This window comes from Strongylocentrotus purpuratus, unplaced genomic scaffold (genome assembly GCF_000002235.5).
Source record: "Strongylocentrotus purpuratus isolate Spur 01 unplaced genomic scaffold, Spur_5.0 spur5_scaffold_7, whole genome shotgun sequence".
NCBI lineage: Eukaryota > Metazoa > Echinodermata > Echinoidea > Camarodonta > Strongylocentrotidae > Strongylocentrotus > Strongylocentrotus purpuratus.
The window spans coordinates 34,651,184-34,673,852 of record NW_022145613.1 but is presented as its reverse complement, the minus strand read 5'-3'; the positions used below and the strand labels follow the sequence as shown (position 1 = coordinate 34,673,852).

The window sequence follows — 22,669 nt, the reverse complement described above, 5'->3', positions numbered from 1 at the left end:
GTTGTCAAAGGTTCTGAGGTGAGAGGAAAGCAAAGGTCAAACAAAATAAATTATTAAGTTTACAAAACTATAGGGTATAGAGGGTATATAACTATAGAGACTTTCCATTTAATACGCAAATGGACTGCATGTGGCACAACGCTCATGCGGACCTCGGCAACCAGATGATGACAATGTTTAGAGTGGAAGAGACTGTGATATTTTCTGAAATATTAGGACAAAATAATAAATACATCTACTTCCAACCTTGATAGATAGTATATAAAAAAATAAATCATTAGAACTTGAATTGTATTTCATGTAAATATTTTAATTCAATAATCTCTCCAACATCAGTCGTTGTTCAACAATATTGCAATAAAGAATAATAAAATATAATCCATGAAAACATCATTTCTGTCGAATTATTTTACATTTTTAACATAAAATCCATTTGCCTTTCTTGTACACCACTTACTTAAACTCAATACATTCTTAAACATGAAAATTATAATCATATAAATGCACTTTTACATTTGTTCACAATGCAACATAAAATTTAATAAATACAATTGAAAACATAATTTATATCCCACATACGTGAAAACAATTCTCTTTGAAGCTCAGAGCTATCAAATCAATATTTCTATGATACAGTATTGTGAGTTTGTAAGTACGTTAATAAAAGAAAGCCTCCATAATTTGCATAAATCTTGGCAAAAGACAACTTAATCATACTTGAAATACATTTTACGAGGTGCAATAGCTCTGGCAATGAAACCTATCAAGCAGATTATTGGTCATTTACTAATTACCAGTATAAAGCACAACGTGTATTAGTTATGCAAGAGGGATATATTTGTCTTATAAACATTGGGGTCAAGGACAGATTAATCATAGTTCTTTATTGATCAATGTATCTTTTAGGTACCAAAAGGGCTTGAAACAAGCAGTTGTCTTTGTGCCACTAACCACCTACAATCCTGCTGAGCAACCAAATAGTTCTGCCTTTGATTTGATTATTTCATGGGACCTTTGAGAAAAAATAATACAAATAAATGAGCAACAGAAGTTGAAATTAGCAAACTAAGCAGCTGTCCAGGTTGCCCCATTGGCAATCACAAAAGTGTTGAGAGAGAGAGAGAGAGATAAGAGGCCCAATATGTGTTTTGAAAAATAGTTGTCAACCCAAAAAACAAAAACAAAAAATCTTCAATTTGGAGATTTTTTTTGTAAATACTATATGCCGTGAAGTACATTACATTACATTATTACATGTTGCCCATTAACAACACCATAACTTCATACAGGACCACCTTGCTTCAAATTAATTAATATTGTGTCTGTTTGGAGCCAGAAGGGCATTAACCCATATGCTTTAAAACACACAGTAAATGCCCTTCTGACTCTCAACAGACAATTTCTCTAATTCACTGACGACATAGCGTTTTACAATACAACAAAAACTTACAATAAACTATCTGTGGACTACATATTCAATGCATTTCATATGAAATAATACCATTATCAAAATATAATGTGGATAGAACTTAATAGTAAACATGATATTTCAAACACATGTTCAAGGGAAATATAATCTTCACTCTGTCATACATATATAGAAATTTGAATTATTTCTAGCAGCCTTGGATTAAAATTCAACCTGTAAGTACACAAGTGTATAAGGTTTTATTAAAAAAAATATGATGTAATATTGAATTAATTAAACACAAAATCTTGCTTTCATTTTCATATAAAATTCTCAATATGAGATAATGTACATAGAATAAGTCTCATGATATCTGTGTTCATCAGACAAGAAAGTTGATTCTTTGTAAATTAATGTAAAATTTAAGGCTAGAGAAACATTAAGAATCTGCTAAATTTATTGTGTATAAAAAAAATAAACCATTTTCAAATGCATTCAACTTTTGACATGTTTCCGTAGCAACAAGCTATAACAATCGCCTCTTATATATTATTGTAACTCAATAAAATGCAAATTGCATACATTACTTGTTGCTAGGTCAGATAAATATTTTGGGGTGTCTTACCAAACATAACAACATTACAAAAACAGCCCACTAAATCAACAGTTTTCCATGTATTACAATTAATAAACTGAGCTTTTCATCTCAAAATGTGATATTATCTGTTTTCAAAGTGTTGTTCATCGTTATAAAATCAAACATTTTGATGAACTGAGCATACATTCTTGAGCACGTCGCTCCAAAATTGATACCCGATGTATTCTGTGTACAAAACAAAAGGAAAACTATGCCATACATTACTTAATCGCTTTTGAGGCACTATTTGTCATCTGCTCTACATAAACATCAATCAAGATGAACAATCCATTTTTACAAAACTTACAAACTATATAAAAAAAAACATTTTGGTCAAACATAGAAATAATAAATATCAAATTTTAAAAACAAAGAATCAAATTGCTCTGTTTAATTATTTTCTATACATATAAATGTTCAAAAGAAAAATGGTAGGTTTATAATTGAAATATCAGTATAAAAAAAAAGATGTACAAGTACATGAAGACTATTTTTCAAGCAATTCTTGAGGTATATGCCAAATGTCATGGCAATCAGGTATTTCATACCATGATGCAGGGAGGGGTAAAGGGTAGGAAGAGGGGAGGGGGCAGTGGACTACATATGCAATGCATTTCATATGAAATAATACCATTATCAAAACATAATGTTGATCGAACTAAATAGTAAACATGATATTCCAAACACATGTTCAAGGGAAATATAACCTTCACTCTGTCATACATATATAGAAATCTGAATTATTTCTAGCAGCCTTGTATTATAATTCAAAACACTGCTAGAAATACTTCTAGATTGTGTGGTGCTTCAAAATTTTCAAATTACATAAAGGAAACTATAATCTATCAGAAAGTGATACAAAATTGACGCTTGATCAACCTGATCAAATACACCTCACGTTTATTGAGCTCTAAATGAAAATCACACCATGCGACTTTTGGTGGTTTTGTGGTGCCTGCTCACACTTGGTGTCCAATATGTCACAAAGTTTTACAGAGTTATGGACAGACAAGGACCTTGAATCTGTCATTACATTTCATATGTGGTCTGAACCATAAAGCTCTAGTGTGACAATTAACTGATACAATAATCAGATATACTAAATTCTTAGATCTGGTCTGTAACGTACAGCTTGGACTTGCTATAATAGATCTACTGGAATATTGTGGAAATTCTTGGTGACCTGAACGGATCGGTTTACAGTATAGTACAAATTAAAGCCTACAGATTACAGGACCACTGATGATCTTTTGAACGTGGAGAGGTCTCGCTTTGTGCAGTTGTGAAAAGTTACTCCCAAAATGACGGAGGTAGTTCATGGATAAGTCTCGCTTCCAATTTTGAAAAGAATACTTCCACCAGTGCACCATGGAATGCAGCATGAAGTAATGATTACATAACTTTATATGCACTTATCCAGTATATGTCTTGGTAAGTTTTTACGATTTGATACAACCAATCTTAATCTGATCAGGGGCAGATTGCATCTCCAAACTAGCTTAACATCCAAGGCAAAAAGAACACTAACTCTTTACAGGCTGTGGTCGACCTATGAAACAAACAGTGGATCGCTACGTTTCACCTTTGACATACATACTATGTGTATGCAAAACATAGCCACAATGTATCAGTGGAGGATTTCAATCCATTATGGACAAAGAATTAGTGGACACTTAAAGCCTATCTGCACTAGTTTGGCCAAAAGGGATTAGACCTCCCTGCATGGTCACCAATAGGTGGTTATCTCATCAAATCAACTCTCAACTAACATAAGAAAAAGACGATCATGGGGGACCAATGGTCACCGCTTAGGCATTGTTTGCTATACAGAGGGCGCAAGTAGCTATAAGTAGTGCCGTGGGGCTTTAAACATTGAGAGGGGAATCATACGATCTCTTCCGACTCCAGACCACCTGTTTCATAATGATCTTTGAGGATGGCAGTGAGTTTGGCGAGTCCTCCGACACACTCCTTGAGGTCTGCTAAGATGATGCTCTCAAAGTCTTGTCTCTCGGCATCCTCTTTGTGCACCGCTAAGAACTGGAGGAAGTACTCCATAGATGGGACTGCCTTCGCTGCAAGCTGCAGGAACAAGATGAAAGTGGAAAACAATTATTGCAATTCTGAAATTACAATTTGGCATCATCTTAATATCATAAGCAGCTAACAAACAACATTATAATTGCATTTTAATAACCCTTACATTTCTACTCGGCTTATAACCATACAATATGTTCCACTTTAGAAAGCCAATTTTCAAATGAAAAAAACTATTAAATTTCTTGGAAGATGACATAGCTTACATGAAATTTTTTTTTTTTCCCTTGATGAATAAATGTCTCACAGTGAATATTGGAAGAAAATTAAAAGAAATAATAATCTCCAAAAACAGATTTTTCAAGTACCATAGCAGTGGTTACATCAATAATGAACATATTGCTATCATTTACTTTGCAAATATAGGAAAACATAGACTTGTCATATTTGTTGCTCATATAACATGTATAACTAGATGGAATTTTGACTGCGCGCATAAAGCAATTTTTAAAATTCAAGTTTGATTGTAATCCATCTGTCAGTTTTAATGATAATGCACTCACAAGCTATTTATAGGCATACATAATGAACTCCATGACCTTTGACCTGATGACCCTAAAATCTAATCAGTTCATTGGCTCTTGATCTTGAGTTTGATAGTAATCTGTCTATTGGTTCTCATGATAAAGCGATCACAAGCTATTTGTGCATACATAATGAGCCCTGTGACCTTTGACCTAGTGACCCCAAAATCTAATTACGTACATACGGACGGACGGACAACCAGAAAACATAATGCCTCCGGCTACTTTGTAGCAGAGGCATAAAAACACATTATGTTACACATTTTGCACATACATTATAAAAACATATTTATCATACAATTTGTATATATATATATATATATATATATATATATATGTAGATGACTACTTACTGCAAAAACACCTCTTACTACCCAGCCATGGTATTTCTTCAACGTTCTCCCGTAGGCATTTGCTAGCGAAGAAAGAGAGAGAGAGAGAGAGAGAGAGAGAGAGAGAGGTAGACATCTTATGCCTTAAATATAATCATTTCTGTCTGCAAATAGACCCTCATTTGTTACCTTGACTTGGATTTACAACAGGAGCAAATTTCTATTTAAGGCAGTGTATTTTTGCCTAATAACAAAACTTTATCTCTGTCAAAATGTTTATTTAAACTTTCTATTAAACAAGTTGCATTCTACAAAGGTTTGTCCAAATGCATGAACATATATCTATCTGTTCGTTTTACGATTAGTCACACGTGGTAATCGACATCCTGAAGCAACATATCATGAATGTGTGGGTTTCTTTTCAGTCATAAACATGAAACAAACCAGCCATTAGGCAAAACTACAATATCAATATATTTATTGACAAGTTCGGTCAGAAATTTTCAATGGATGTATGATTTTGGGGCCCCCTTATTTCCTCAATGATAACATTGATAAAAGAATGATTATTTCTATCTCTACAACTAAAATGACGGTGATATCACAATATATTCTGCCTTTACAGAGCTTACATCACACACTTCTAAAACCATCACCCTGGCTACATATGACATCCTTGAGCTGCCAACATTAGGCAACAACTGTCTTGGAAAATCTTTAAAAAATATCATTTATTGACAAATTGAAAACATGATTCTTTTAAAATTGCAAATAAAAACATGATTCAAGACCGAAATACGAATGTAAGTAGTACTTTTCTTCACAGATAATTACGTTTAGAGCAGTTTTTTAATGTGAAATTTGTGCTGGTTGGAAGCAGAAGTCCTCCGTGCTGATCGGGCCTGGCCAGCCGGCCCGCCCAGTGCCGACCGCAGTGGCTATAAAGCTGCTTGCTATAATATTACCGAACCCCAAACCGAACCAAGTTCGGGTGAAAAATTGCCGAACTCTGACGAACCGAACCGAACACGAACATAGCGTCCGACTTACAGCACTACTCAGAACCATTCAATTACCAGTAACCCCACTCTTTATGTAATTAATCTGAACTCATTTCCAATGTCAGTTGCAAAACAAAAATATTAACTAGCATTATTCTTTCCTGAAAATTCTCTAATTGTTAGGTTTCATTATCATAACAAAGATGCTATATCACAGCTTAATATGTTGACTCTCAAAGAAGCGTTGGCCATAAAATAGTTTTTTTTTGCCATAATTTTGTATCTTATCATCTCATCTTTGAATGCATTCTCGCGTTATATAATCATTGTTCTAACATCGCTATGTCTTTCATGTGCTTTTATAGTAAACTGAATGTAATTCAGGCTTCGGGCTGCCATTTTCAATATTTTCAATAAACCATGAAATACAATTAAATAAGTCCATGAAGACTGACAGTTAATAGCTAAACCTGTGGTAATGATATGTATACTGATGAGGCTACCCTGGGTAAATAATAGTTATATCTTCATGAACAGAATAAAGACTTACTTGCTGCAAGGTTCATGTCTCTCTCTCCTGTCAGGATCTCACTTAAAAACTCTTGGATGAATTCCAGTGTTCTGTAAAAAATAAATAAATCAGGAAATATTAGAGGAGAAAGCTGTATGAACTGCTACAATCTAAAATTTAATGTCATCTGCCGATTACCACACATGAGATTAACACACATAATTTCACAGCCAGTTTTGGACAGGACTTTACAAAATAATTTGAGAAACTTAGAGGTTTGAAAACTCCTGGAATACAACCATCAAAAGTACATTTGTCTTAATCATTGTCAGACATCCATGAGTTACTGTGGTCGTAATTACGATCATGGATATGTAATTTTCAACAACAAAAATATAAAACACAGACACATTTTTAATCTAAATGGTAATGAGGACAAAGGAATACTGGACATTTGAGGGAACAATCTAGATACTTAAAGCAAATCTAATTTGGAAGTCTGCAAATCTCCTCACCCACATTCTACTTTGAGGTACCAAACTGATAATGGACAACAAATATTTACTTTCACAATCTCTTTACATAAAGCCAGACTTATGAAATAAAATTGAAAATGATGCAACAGGGGACGTTTCACAAAACTTGTCATCAGTGACAAATGACAGTTTTTGTTATAAGCTACTGAAATCCTTGCTTCTGATTGGTTATCAGCAGATTTGTCACTGATTTTTGTCATTTGTCTTTAAAGAAAGGCTTTGTGAAACGCCCCCCCCCCCCCCCCCCGATCTCTACCTACCTCCTTAGCCACATGAGGGCATCTGTCGCTGAGTTCTTGACCTGCGTGGTCTTGGTCCGTACTTCTTGCTGGACCATCGCTTGGAGCTTCATGAACATCTCAGGGTCACTACTCAGCTTCTGACGAAGTTTCTAGCAATTCATTAAATAAAAGGGGATAAAATCCTTAACTTTATTCCTTTATGATCATTTATGATATATTCGGTCTGCATGTGGAAAGGGTGAATAAATAACATCAGCTAACTCACTTCTTGTCCATTTGGAAATTTGTTTTGTTTACATACATATGGCAAATTATAAGAGCAGAACAGATTATGTATTATCAGAATGTACATGTCTACAAATGATATGAGATTAATTCTTTAAAAAAGAAGTATTATCAGAAATGCATGAGACACAAGTTTCATATTTTCTTGTGCCTTGTAAAGATATAGATCCATCCTCCTATAAAACCTTGTGGTTCAAACTGAACAATACTAGGTATATGAATCAAGGTATCAATAAGACATGTAGACTAATCATGGTCTACTTCCTTCCTTGTCCTTTAAAGCCTGTCTGCACTAGTTTGGCCAGGGGGGTTAGACCTCCCTGCAAGGTCACTGACAGGTGGTTATCTCATCAAATCAGCTCTCAATTAAAATAAGAAAAAGTGGATCACGGGGGACCAACAGGCACCGATTAGGCATTGTTTGCTATATAGAGGGCGTAAGTAGCTATAAGTAGTGCAGTGGGGCTTTAATAACACAGATACCTTACTGGCCCAACTAGAGAAGACAGAGATAGCTTTACATCATCAAACATGTATTCATACCCTTATGTTTCCATTGACATCCATTTTAACAGGTGCAAATGCAGTTGGGCTTAGGGCATCTACAGAAGAAGAAAAAATAGAGAAGAGAATAATTAATGGTGTTGTTATATGCTAGAGAAATATTCTAACAAACAAGAATAGATTTAAGTAAAGATCAATCAAGTTCTCTCTGATTCAAATCTCAAACAGTTCGAGTACGGTTTCAAAAGTAAGAAAAAAATCTCACCCTTTGCAATCTAAAAGTGAACAAGGAAATTCAGCTTATACTTCTGCATTGAAAATCAGTCATGATCTTGGTCATGGAATTGGAAACAATGATTTTATGTCACTAACAACAAAAAATAACAACAACAAACAAACAAACAAATATATCATCAATATCTTTGTAATTCAGACTGACTATAATTTGGAGGGTAAATTAGTATTGTCTGAGGGGTGAACTAATCCTTCTGAATTAATCTTAGTCTCTGAATAGAAAGAACTAACACTACAGTCTATCAAGGAAAATGAGTATGGTAAAACCAGTCACTCAAAGATTTTCACTTTTTTGAGACACTTCATGATCATTTTGAAGCACAATTTTTGTTTAGTGCTTCAATATTACACCATATCACAGAAACTGGAAACATTGTTAAACAATGCCTTTAATTAGAACCAGAGATTTCATTTTCAGAATGGCACAAGTTCTTACCGAATACTCCAACTATACAAGTACAGGCATCAAGGAATGGTTGAGTAGGTATACTGTTATCAGGTGGTACTTGGATATCAGAAAATCTAAAATTGAATAGGTGGTGCAAAGCATGAAAATTTAGAGAACCAACATAGATAGAAGATTCCATGGTCTTTCACTCTGCAAATTTTTTGTACGAAATGGTAATCAGGAAATAAAGCTATTAAAAAGAGTGGCAAGTAATTGCTACTTAACATCTAAAATCAAAGAAATCTGACAATACGAATTTGCGGAATTTACCAAAACTATGCATAGCCTTTAAGTAGTATTGTGTTACAGCAGTACTTTTAATTAAACCCTACAACCCTCATTTTACCCAAACCCTAACCCTAACTTTAACCCTAACCCTATCCCTACACTAAAACCAACCCGCCCTCTAACCCTAAACCTTACCCTAAACCTGCAAAAACTGACTGTTTTTGCAGCGGTCCGAGTTAGCCTGATTCCAATATAAGATATCCCAGGAATATATGAAATCTATTTGTACATCCCTCCCTCGACACTTGAAAGTGTCATCTTCTTAAGTCTCAGATGCAAGGAGACCACTAAGATGAATACAAGCTTCATAAACTGTGCTAGTCCTGGGGGTGTTTCACAAAGATCCTAAGTTAAACTTATCTCTAAGTTGGACTTAACAATTATGGATACCCATCAGCATCCTTGAAAATATTTTGTAAAAGTTATTTTAAAAGGCATATTTTCTTTTATCATGGGAGATTTTATGTTCTTGATGTGGAATTTATGAAAAGTCTAAATACTTGAACTTTTGCTTTTGAATATATTTCAAAATAAGGCTACAAATGGCTCTCCATAACTTTTAAGTCTAACTTAGGATCTTTGTGATACACCCCCTTTGTCCTAGAATCTCACTTACTTGGCCGAGAGCTCTGAGAAGAATGTAGGTACTCTCGCTTCCATGGTGGACGATGGACTCGCCCCATTCACTACCACCGGTGTCTCCTGGACCGTGGGTGTGGTCGGCTGAGAGAGCGATCTCTTGGTCTCGTTGTTAGGTGTCGACGCTATGGCGGCTTGTACCCCTTCCTGACTACTGATGCTGGCTGTTCGACTGGTGGGGCGAGAGCGAGGAGTTGAGCGAGCTGCCATGTCTTCAAGGTTGCGGTAGCGTGTTGTGACGCCGAGCTTGGTGGTCGAATGTGGAGTGTACCTGGGTGTAAGAATGACAGACGTAACATATCAGACTGATTCTCATGAGTGAATCCTATCTGGTTAATACTATTGGAAAGAGGGTATTCAAAATGACATGACGCAAACGACCTGTCTACCCTATACCCTACTAAGTCCCAGGCTTTAGAAGCCCCCCCTCTACATTTTTCACAAAATTTTGTAACGCCAAAGAATCTTGTGCTGAAAATTTATGACTTTTCTCTTTCGAGTCTTACGCATCTTTTGAAATAAATTTTTTGAAAATTGGACATATCGTTACAAAGTTTGGTGATCTTTTGTCTTTGCATGGCAGCCTGAAAATTGCTCATTTTCGTGATTTGTGTACAAAGAATATGGAAATCTCATGTTTCAAAAAAAGAGATATAACATTGGTTATTTGGTCTTGTTTATAGTTTAGGTGTTTATTTTGGGGTTCAAAATAGTTGAATTACATTTAGAATTAAAATAAAACAACAAAAACAATAAAATACATAAATTAAAAAAAACTTTTTGGTGATATTATTATCCCAAATGGTCTAAAGTATATATGTAGTGAAAACTAATGTTGAAATATCAAGTATATATGATTTATGGGTAAAAATTGTATTACCTTATTTTTCATAAATTGCGTGGTCACTGACAGGTGCTTATCTCATCAACTTGGCTCTCAATTAACATTAGAAAAAGAGGATCATGGGGGACCAACAGGAACCGCCTAGGCATTGTTTTCTATATGGAGGGCGCAAGTAGATATAAGTAGTGCAGTGGGGCTTTAAGACCGTAAGGTACCTTTCGCATGCTAATTACAACTATATATCCCCTTGAATACTAACCTGTCTTCGACTGATATAGACCTCTGAACTCCTGACTTTTTCTACAGAATAGGAAACATGGACACACACACAAAAGAGGTTAAGGTTTACATAGAATCTTATGCGGGTAATAATAATAATAATAATACAAATGATTTATAAGGCGCCAAATCCACTTGACAGTCAAATGCTCAAGGCGCAAGAACGTAATTGACTTCCATACATCTTACAAATACATTTCAGACCCGGAATTAGTTACTGATTCCCATGTGAGCCTTGCTTTGATTTTTTACCCTTCCATATACTCTTATGTCATATTGGACACATTGGACACACGATGCTGATAAATCTTCATATGCACAGAAAAAAGAAAAGCTTAACTGACCTTGTCAGAGAATGGCGTCGAGGGTGGCAGTACGGTGTTGCTGATATCCATGTTGTTGATATTTGGAATGAAGGATTCCTTGGCAAGCTTCATACAGTCCTGTAACGTCATGATGAAGGTGTCGCAGGTAGCAGAGAGTAATGAAGATGACTCGTTCAGTTTCTTCAGAAGAGGAAACAAAAATTTACAAAGAGGCAGTAAGCATCTGATTGATATTGGGCAGACAATGTCAGAAAAGTATTTGTACAAAAATGTTGAATATCTTTTCTAAAGATCATGATGTTGACAAATAAAATATCTTAAATAACTAAAGTTACTGTAGTGATGATTGTGATTGCATTGCTAATGATAACTTCAGTGATATTGATGAAGAAGGCTATAACTGATTTTCAACACATAACATTAGAAGCTGATAACAGTGGGTCTTAGCATCACTGTTATCAATGACAGGGGTGATAGTGAAAACTAAAACAAAGGGGGGGGGGTGGGGTTTCCCTCAACCACGCCCCTCTGAGTAGAAAAGAGAAAAAAGAAGAGGATTCGGGGGGAAACATGGCATATAACAACATTCCCCCCTTTTGAGTGAGAAAATTGGGAAAAAATAGGGGGGGAAAGGGGAAAATCTGGGAAATCGAGAAGAAAAAAAAACCCTCTAAAAACAGGACAAAATAAAAAAATCTGGAAAAAATATATTTTTTTAAATTAAAAAATAGGGAAACCGATTTAAATCGGGTAATTATCAGGCCTGTAATGATCAATGTCAGCAAAGTTAAATGATAGCTGTAGTGATGATATCATAATTGGTAGTTATCATAAGCTCATGACCTGTATGCCCCATTTGCAGGCCGAAAAAATGAAAGGTTATATTCCAACGGCATTTGAAGATAATACTAATTTAGAACTTTCCTGAAAAAAGGGGGGCTTGAAACTGTCTTTAAGTGGGAAAATAACGACTATTACTTGTAGAATCGACTTGAGTGATCGCAATCCAGTGAGTTCTAGTCTTGATTTTCAGACCCTTGTACTGAATGGTCGTACATTTTGTGCTGTGTAAAGATTCAATCAGTTTAATTTTGGCCATTACAAGAAGTGGGTTATTGGTTTAGACAAATGCTCATCATCTTTTCAGCTCATTTCTGTATGGTATTACCAAAAACAAACAAAAAAGTCAGTCAGTCAGTCAATAGTGTCTGACAGTGAAGTCTAGAAAGTAAACAGGTTTCCTTGCATAATATTAGTACACTGCAAATGTTTAATTTCACAGATAGGACATACGTGACATATTCATAATTCCTGCAAACTTCTCCAGAATTTGATTTTGCCCGCAAATGGGACATAGTACCATTAACAAATAATTGGGACAATTAAACAACAGTAATAGAGGTAATTATATCAAAGACGTGGCGGATACTGATGATGAAGGAGCAAGGAACTTTTGTTTGCATTTTATAGTCAGTCACACTAGATACTAGAAATCAAAGCTCAACTTTGAAATAAACCTTGAAGTAAACAAAGTCATCAGAGTTTGTATGGACTTTGACATATGCTCTCAGAGATTATCATATCTTTATCAGCGTACATCTACCCAGGACACAATGCCCAATTCAATGAATTCCACACACCTCGATATCAGGGGGTACCATTTCTGAAGATCCAGCTGCCTTCACACTGGCTACTTGCTGGGTCAAAAGGTCGCAGTACAGTCTGAGCTCCGACATCTTAGTACGTAACGTGTCTTCTGATTCCTCTGTAAGATATCAGGAAAGATGTAAGAAGGAATATGAGTGGGCATGAAAAGATGCTGCTGGAATGCAAAACGCGTAATTGTGAACAATTTTGAAACTTGAAACTTGAAACTTTGAAACAATTTCATGGCAAAGAGGTAGAACCATATCATCAGGATACGGAGCTGGTCAAGTACATCTATGACCTTGATTAGGGAAAAACAATATAAAAACTGTGATTCATAGCTGTCAAATTACAACATTTGATTCACTAATATCACTAACAAAAGTAACAATTATGGCTTTTGTGTTCCGTAAGGATCTTCTTGTGCCATTACCTTTCACTTTTAAAGCTACCTATCATAAAACAATACTGTATTCTCATATCGTCATATGTTTGTATCACAATCACAAGTAAAGGTATCATATACACTGTATATGCTTTGAAAAGTTGACCGGAAGGATGAAGGTCAAGGGTTCTATGCCCTGGAACAACCCTCATACCCCCATTACAAAACTAGGTAGTTGGGGACTAATAAAGATGCAGAAGTTATATAATATGTTTAGTTGTAAAATGTAAAATGGTGAACAAAATATTTGGAGAACAAACATTTGTTCAACGAGTAGCGTTTAGGAATCCTTTAAAACATGATGTACTTAATTGTGCCATTGGACTGTATGGCCAACAGAACTATTAACTACTGGGTATTATTTTCATCACTTATCCTTTAAAGGGAAATCCGACCCAAACAGACAACTATTCTAAACGAAAGCAGAAAAATCAGAGAATCAAACTAATGAGAGTTTCAATTAAATCTGACTAAATATAAGAAATTTATGAATTTTTAAAAGTTGTAATCACTATACGCAAGGGAACTTCAAATTAGCTGTTGTCAATGTGATATAGTGCAGAACTACTTTTCCATGTGTTCCAGCATATAAAATGATGAAACTTTAAATTTTTCAAAAACTCATTGCTCAGGAGGGTTTATTCTTTTTAGAGGACCTATAAAGGCTAAAACAGTATGCTATCCATAATATATCTTAAGCAGTGCCCCAAGGGAGAAGAAACTTACGAGAAAAACAGAAATTAGTAATATTTTTGTACACGGCAAATGGGAGAGTTATCCACATCCTGTACGTCACAATCCACCAACCAAACTACCAATTTGAGTTTCACATAGACTTAGTGATAGACTTCCATTTCTGTTATTTTTCTGCTTTCATGCAAATCTACCTATTACAAGGGTTGGATTGCCCTTTCATATGGAACAGGGTTATCCTTGACCTTGACTGACCTTTCTTCTGGTGGTTTTTGGAGTCAGCAAGACAGGCTTTGGCCGACCCTAGGGCAACCAGCCACCTCTGACGGTCAGCAGGGGTCGCCCCTCGGACGTAGAAGTGCTGCTCTCCTGGAATGATTAAGTCTAGTCTGGTTTCATCTGTACCGTGCACTGCAAGAACAAAACAAATGAGGATTAGAGTAATACACAATACACATGTATAAATTCAAAGCTGGATATTCTGTCCATGAGGGAATGTACAGTTGAAACTTTTATATCCCCTCCTCTAATAATTGTGTGCAATGTATTCATCAAACATTCAAAACATTAAAGAGAGTGTAGCCTGACGAGACTATGTGTCGGACAACGCAACCGCAGCAATCATATGCGTGCAACGTAAGCAAAACCGAAGCGTGAGGAGAACTTCAGTCTGTTTCGTGGACGCTGACCATGTAGAGATTAAGTCGCTGACTACTGTTAATCAAGTCAATTCTTATATGTGCAGACATAGATGACGTTAACCAGAATTGCCAAGCTACACTCCCTTTAAACCATATTTTATGATAGCTAGGTGAATATTTGAAATTGGCTTAAATAGTTTTATTGGAGTCTCATATTGGTAATACATTCACGTAACTGTGATGCCATTGGAAGTTATTTCTTGATTTGTTATGTACAAACTTTAAAATGAAAACAGTCCGTACAAGTTCATGAAGGGAATTTTTTAAGTTGGGAAATATCATATTACCTATGTATACTACAGCTTGAGGAGGGTTGATAAAAATGGATTACATTTTAGAATGATTCTAGATTACTAATTTGATTCATTTGAATTAAAACCCAATTCAAATCACACACACAAACAAACAAGAACTAAAAAAATATTATAAAATGTGAGCACTACCTCAGACATGACTGAAAATAAAAACAATATTTTTTAAAATTATCTCTCACTTAGGCCAATCTATATACCTATTTTAGCTATTTATATTTTCATTCTATTATTTTTTTTTAAACCATGGTAAGTTCCCCTTGAGCATTTGACTGAAAAGTGGATTCGGCGCCTTATAAATCTTTTGTATTATTATTATTATTATTATTATTAAAATATAATGACCTATATTATTCTCATGTTAAGTGACAATAGCATGTAGGCAAATTATATGTTTATTTTTATCTATTTATTATCATTATTTTTTCTTCTTTTTTCTCACTTACCTTGGATTTCACAGCAGGCCATTTTGACAGAGCCTTTACAGCCCTGCTGCATCTCATCTTGTGATTTGTAATAGGTCAGGATGCCCTTGTCTAAAACAAACCATCGTGGCTGCCAACCTGAGAAGAAAAAAAATTCAGTTTAAAATAAACATGTACATGTATCAATAAAATTAATGTTCATACTGTTTAAAGCCACAGCCAAAGATCTGATCTGTCTTTGAAGATTTGAATTTACTGATTCATTGGTCTGAAAAAAGAAATTTGTTTTCCGTTTCTTACATTACAAAAAAATAATGTTTCATAACACATTAACATGAATGTACTAGAGTGACTTCCTATAATATTAGCAAGAATTGGTCAATGGCAGAATATACTTGAGGAAAGGAAAAATGATAATCTGAATACTTCATTTTCATTTTGAATACCGGTACTCTATTTCTGGGAGAATTAATTTGCGAAGACCATGAATTGAAAACTTTGGCAAATGCAAGTCATTTCAACAAGCTTTGGCCAAATGAGTACTTTAAAGGGGGTGTAGAATGGCACATACTGATTAACGCCATCTTCAACTTTTTTTGGACAACTGCATGTTAATGAATGGACTTGATTAACGGTCAGCACGCGCTAGCGTTCGCGAAACATAACGTAGTTCTCCTCACGCTTCAGTTTTGCATATGCTGCACGCACGTGTATACTGCGGTTGCGTCGTCCGTAGTCGTATTATACCTGTTTAGCCCTGAGTCAGGCCACAGGAAAGACACGTAGTCTCGTCATGCTACAACCCGTTTACTACATAGTACATATCAAATCATTCAAGAAAAATTCTTGATACTAATTAATGTCCATGTGAAACATAGAAATATTACCATAAACAAATTTGGCTTTAGTAACAAAGCCAAAAATTATCCAGACACAAAATTTGTTTTCAAATTTGCATGCCACCAGAACCATCGCAAACTCACATGAAAGGTCAATGTTTTGTAAGGTAAATCGCATGGTAGCTCATTATCATTAGGAACACGTGGAAGGTAAGCAAATCGCTATCACTCCAGTAAAAAAAAAAAATCTTGCCCACTTTTCAAAGTGCTTTGTATGAGAAGAAAGCCAGTGTGTAAGGTTCTTCTGGTGCAGGAAGGGGCGACTACGAACGCAAGTAAGGTTTTGATTACATCACTCTTCATGCAAGACCTACTACATTTATGAAAGGAAAACAGAACATGAGGCCATACCCTGAAACTAGAGAAGAAATTTTCACACCTCGACATTGACAAAAGCTGTGATAACGTCATTACGAACTTGTAGCTCGTGCAGTTTTTCCTTCATAATCATTTTGCCTTGCGCGTAGACTATTAGAAGGGATGAGATTTAGATGACGTCATGCGCAGCGAGAGTTTAAAAGACGGCTGCAAGATTTTCAACATGGATGTCGATTTTGACCCATAATTTCCCGAAAAGGGACCATTAAACAGATTTATTCATGTCAGACAAGTTGGTAAGTGGAACCGGTCTAGACCTCTAGAGTTCTAGGCCTAATTTACAAAATGAAATGCATCAGATATGTACGGAGCCCCGGAAGTGACATGGAGAAATTTTTTTTCTTCTTGTTTTCCTGAGATAAATTCTCGTTTTCCTGAGATAATTTTTCGTTTTCCTGAGATAAATTCTCGTTTTCCTGAGATAATTTTTCGTTTTCCTGAGATAATTCCCGTTTTCCTGAGATAAATTCTCGTTTTCCTGAGATAATTTTTCGTTTTCCTGAGATAATTCCCGTTTTCCTGAGATAAATTCTCGTTTTCCTGAGATAAATTCTCGTTTTCCTGAGATAATTTTTCGTTTTCCTGAGATAAATTCTCGTTTTCCTGAGATAATATTTCGTTTTCCTGAGATAATTCCCGTTTTCCTGAGATAAATTCTCGTTTTCCTGAGATAATTTTTCGTTTTCCTGAGATAAATTCTCGTTTTCCTGAGATAATATTTCGTTTTCCTGAGATAATTCCCGTTTTCCTGAGATAAATTCTCGTTTTCCTGAGATAATATTTCGTTTTCCTGAGATAAATTCTTGTTTTCCTGAGATAATATTTCGTTTTCCTGAGATAAATTCTCGTTTTCCTGAGATAATATTTCGTTTTCCTGAGATAATTCCCGTTTTCCTGAGATAAATTCTCGTTTTCCTGAGATAATATTTCGTTTTCCTGAGATAATTCCCGTTTTCCTGAGATAAATTCTCGTTTTCCTGAGATAATTTTTCGTTTTCCTGAGATAAATTCTCGTTTTCCTGAGATAATATTTCGTTTTCCTGAGATAATTCCCGTTTTCCTGAGATAAATTCTCGTTTTCCTGAGATAATTTTTCGTTTTCCTGAGATAAATTCTCGTTTTCCTGAGATAATATTTCGTTTTCCTGAGATAATTCCCGTTTTCCTGAGATAAATTCTCGTTTTCCTGAGATAATTTTTCGTTTTCCTGAGATAAATTCTCGTTTTCCTGAGATAATATTTCGTTTTCCTGAGATAATTCTCGTTTTCCTGAGATAAATTCTCGTTTTCCTGAGATAATATTTCGTTTTCCTGAGATAAATTCTCGTTTTCCTGAGATAATATTTCGTTTTCCTGAGATAAATTCTCGTTTTCCTGAGATAATATTTCGTTTTCCTGAGATAAATTCTCGTTTTCCTGAGATATATATTTCGTTTTCCTGAGATAATTCCCGACCAACACATGTTGCATAACTTTCGAAACCCCAGACATCGTTTGTTATATGATCACAGATTTCCCGATTTTCTTGATCGATTTTAATTTGTTTAAAACTTGAACATTTCATAGCTTTCTTATTTCATATCCGATTTTCCTCAAACTTTTATTAATCACTTTGTCTTATTTGTCTCCTTTTATTAAAATATAGATATTCTTAGGGTGGCCTTCCCCTTTAAGGCCCTTTTGGAATTGATAATTATCTTCATAAATATATCGAATTTCGACAATTGAATGTTGAGACCTACAAGGTGATGTGAATAACTGAATACCAGGCGCGGATCCAGGGGGGGGGGGGGCCGAGCGGGCCTTGGCCCCCCCCCCCCCCCCCGCAAAAAAAAAAAAAAGAGAGAGAAGAAAGGAAAAGAAGGGAAAGAGAAAGAAGAGAAAAAGGGAAAGAAAGAAGAGGAAGAAGAAAAGAAAAGGGGGAAGAAGGAGATTGGGGAAGGCGAAAGGGCCTTGCCTCCCAGGCTGTTGACCCCCCCCCCCCCCCCCAATCAACAAAATAAGAGAGAAGGAAGGAAAGGGAAAGAAAAAAGGAAAAGAGGAGATACTGGCGTACTGATAGGGGGGGCTTGGGGGAAATCAAATTCAAACGTGGTTTATTTCTAATTCCACAACGGTGGATTACAAAATAATGCTGAAATGACATAATTTCCGAGATTTTTCCTCACTTTTTAGTTGATTCCTACTTGTCAGGGCCCGAGGTACGGCGGGGATCGGGAGCCCCGAGCCCCCCTACTTTTTTGAAAAAGTATATTAAAGAGAAATAAAATAGAATGAGAGCAAGAAAGAAAGAATAGTTAACTGCCAGTGTTGAAAAATAATGAGGCATCAAAATATGCTCATCTGACCGTGATTAATGCCTAAAACCCCTAAGCTTCCAGGGGCTCTGCCCCCTGGATTTCACCTAGGGCCCTACGGCGGGCCCTTAGATGCTCATCTGACGGTAATTTAATGCCTAAAACCCCTGATATTTTGGGGCTCCGCCCCCTGGACCCCACGCCAAATAGTGACGTGCCAGTCTCACAAAATAATAAGGTATACAAAAAAATGCTCATCTGACCTTAATTAAACGCCTAAAACCCCTGAGCTTCCGGGGCCGGCTCCGCCGCCTCGACCCCCCCCCCCCCCAGGGGCCCTAAGACGGCCCCCGATTCAGACAAGGATTAAGAGTATAGAGAACGATACAACGCATCGTCTTCTTTCTCTAATAATATAATGAAACGTCAAAGCTTCGCGCAGGAGGGGAGGGGGGGGGGGGGGGGACTGAATTCAGACAAGGATTAAGAATCGAGAACGGTACAACGAATCGTCTTCTTTCTCTCATAATCTTATGAAACGTCAAAGCTTCCGCGCTTCGCGCGGGAGGGGGGGGGGACCTGAATTTAGACGAGGATTCAGAGGCGAGAACGGTAATACGAATCTTTAATGATTTAATGAAAGGTAAAAGCTTCCGCGCTTCGCGCGGGATGGAGGGGGAACTAAATTCCGATGAGGATTATTTTCGAGAACGGTACAACGAATCGTCTATTTTCTCTAATGATTTAATGAAACGTAAAAGCGTCCGCGCTTCGCGCGGGAGGAGGGGGTTGGGGGAGAATCTAAATTCAGACGAGGATTATTTTCGGAAACGGTACAACGAATCGTCTTCTTTCTCTAATGATTTAAGGAAATTTAAAAGCTTCCGCGCTTCGCACGGGAGGGGGTAACCTAAATTCAGACGAGGATTAAAAGTCGAGAACTCGACAACGAATCGTCTCCTTTCTCTAATGATTTAAGGAAATTTAAAAGCTTCCGCGCTTCGCACGGGAGGGGGGAACCTAAATTCAGACGAGGATTAAGAGTCGAGAACTCGACAACGAATCGTCTCCTTTCTCTAATAATTTAATAAATCGTAAAAGCTTCCGCGCTTCGCACGGGAGGGGGGAACCTAAATTCAGACGAGGATAAAGAGTCGAGAACTCGACAACGAATCGTCTTCTTTCTCTAATAATTTAATAAATCGTAAAATTTTCCGCGTTTCGCGGAGGAGGGAGGGGGAAAATCGCCCCTCCCTGCACCGACCCCCCCCCCCGCATTACGTCACTGTTGGTCACCATTACGTACCAATATTTGGCTCGCAAAATTTCAAATTTGGGCCCCCCCCCCCTAAGAAATCCTTGATCCGCGCCTGCTGAATACCCCCCTAAAACTGGATTTAGGCCCTAGGCTGACGGCCGTCGGCCTCGTGGGCTGTCCCCTATTGTAATCGGGCAGTCTGTTAATAAAGTGTTCTTGAATCAAGATAGATTTATCATCCAAATTGGTATTGTACCTAAATTTGTACGAGTAATTAGACTAGTGTCTTTTATTTGTTAATTATTGCGCTCTTCGCTCGCTCGCAATTTACAGTAAATATATATGACATCGTACTCAGGGGGGGGGGGGGGCATTCAGATGCCAAAACGTTATAAAATTAGAAGAAAATTGTATTTTTTCAATTCATTTTAACTGTTCATTTTACAACGGAAATTATCTCAGGAAAACGAAATATTATCTCAGGAAAACGAGAATTTATCTCAGGAAAACGAAATATTATCTCAGGAAAACGAGAATTTATCTCAGGAAAACGAAATATTATCTCAGGAAAACGAGAATTTATCTCAGGAAAACGGGAATTATCTCAGGAAAACGAAATATTATCTCAGGAAAACGAGAATTTATCTCAGGAAAACGAAAAATTATCTCAGGAAAACGAGAATTTATCTCAGGAAAACGGGAATTATCTCAGGAAAACGAAATATTATCTCAGGAAAACGAGAATTTATCTCAGGAAAACGAAAAATTATCTCAGGAAAACGAGAATTTATCTCAGGAAAACGGGAATTATCTCAGGAAAACGAAATATTATCTCAGGAAAACGAGAATTTATCTCAGGAAAACGAAAAATTATCTCAGGAAAACGAGAATTTATCTCAGGAAAACGAGAATTTATCTCAGGAAAACGGGAATTATCTCAGGAAAACGAAATATTATCTCAGGAAAACGAGAATTTATCTCAGGAAAACGAAAAATTATCTCAGGAAAACGAGAATTTATCTCAGGAAAACGGGAATTATCTCAGGAAAACGAAATATTATCTCAGGAAAACGAGAATTTATCTCAGGAAAACGAAAAATTATCTCAGGAAAACGAGAATTTATCTCAGGAAAACGAGAATTTATCTCAGGAAAACGGGAATTATCTCAGGAAAACGAAATATTATCTCAGGAAAACGAGAATTTATCTCAGGAAAACGAAAAATTATCTCAGGAAAACGAGAATTTATCTCAGGAAAACGAGAATTTATCTCAGGAAAACGGGAATTATCTCAGGAAAACGAAAAATTATCTCAGGAAAACGAAATATTATCTCAGGAAAACGAGAATTTATCTCAGGAAAACGAAATATTATCTCAGGAAAACGAGAATTTATCTCAGGAAAACGGGAATTATCTCAGGAAAACGAAATATTATCTCAGGAAAACGAGAATTTATCTCAGGAAAACGAGAAAAAAAAAATTTCTCCATGTCACTTCCGGGGCTCCGTAGATATGCATCGGGTAAAAGGTAATATATTGGGCAAAGAATATGGCCATTTAATAATTTGGCAAAATGTTTGATCAGGAACGCCTATGGTCGGTGTCTGTCTCTAAAGAGAGGAGCCGACGTACACTACCCAAATCAGATGCTAACGAACGAAAGAGACAGAAAGAGACTTCTGTCTACCGGTAGATTATGATGTAGACCCTATGAAACTATTCTGTTACGTTAACTTGTAAATAACTAAGAAAATGAAAGTTTATGATATTTCCTGTACAGAAATACTCTACTTTTATCAAAACCAAATTAATATCAGGGAGGACATCCCCTTTAACTTTTAAGGTTATGATGACAACGAGCTCCATCCACGTCGCCAATCAGCTGATGCCATGCCATGCCATGGCCTCTGCACTGTGTAATGGTCGCCGAGCATCGGGGATGCGATAACATTGGCATTCCCATCCGTGATCCCATTATTTTATTTAACAGATGCTCACCTGCTAAGTAATTTGTCCACTTGTAGAGCATTCCTTCCATCTTGAAATATACTCTAATACATAAACATTAGAAGAAGGAAGATATTACTAGGATCATAGGATGATGATTCGTCTGGGATTAAAAAAATTGACTTCTCAACCGGTGACGTGAAACACTTTTGTTGGTGCAAAGTTCGTGTACAGTACCGGTAACACGGTAGAGGCTCCTAACCCGGAAGTTGATATAATTATTTAGACTTCATCCAAGGTCGATCTTATCATAACATGGGGGTGGAGGAGGTGTGACAAATACAAGAAAAGTCAGAAAGAAAATCAAAAAAAAAATTAATTTGTGTATTATTCTATACATCTAGTGATCTTTAGGGATCATACAACTTTAGTAGGGTTTTGTTGTGGTTAATCATTGACCAGCCATTGTAATA

The 22,669-nt window shown here is 36.3% G+C and overlaps 1 protein-coding gene across 1 annotated transcript; it reads right to left on the bottom strand.

Annotated features, from left to right (window-relative positions):
* Positions 1-289: 289 nt before the first annotated feature.
* LOC762407 (pleckstrin homology domain-containing family A member 8) lies at positions 290-22,431 on the bottom strand. Its single transcript, XM_030974241.1, has 13 exons — positions 22,248-22,431; positions 15,439-15,555; positions 14,236-14,391; positions 12,836-12,960; positions 11,214-11,375; positions 10,850-10,890; positions 9,724-10,017; positions 8,808-8,893; positions 8,117-8,175; positions 7,307-7,437; positions 6,550-6,620; positions 5,020-5,081; positions 290-4,127 (listed from the first exon to the last, which is right to left on the bottom strand). The coding sequence occupies exons 1-13, from the start codon at positions 22,285-22,287 to the stop codon at positions 3,930-3,932; spliced, it is 1,542 nt and encodes a 513-aa protein (XP_030830101.1). The 5' UTR covers positions 22,288-22,431; the 3' UTR covers positions 290-3,929.
* Positions 22,432-22,669: the final 238 nt, after the last annotated feature.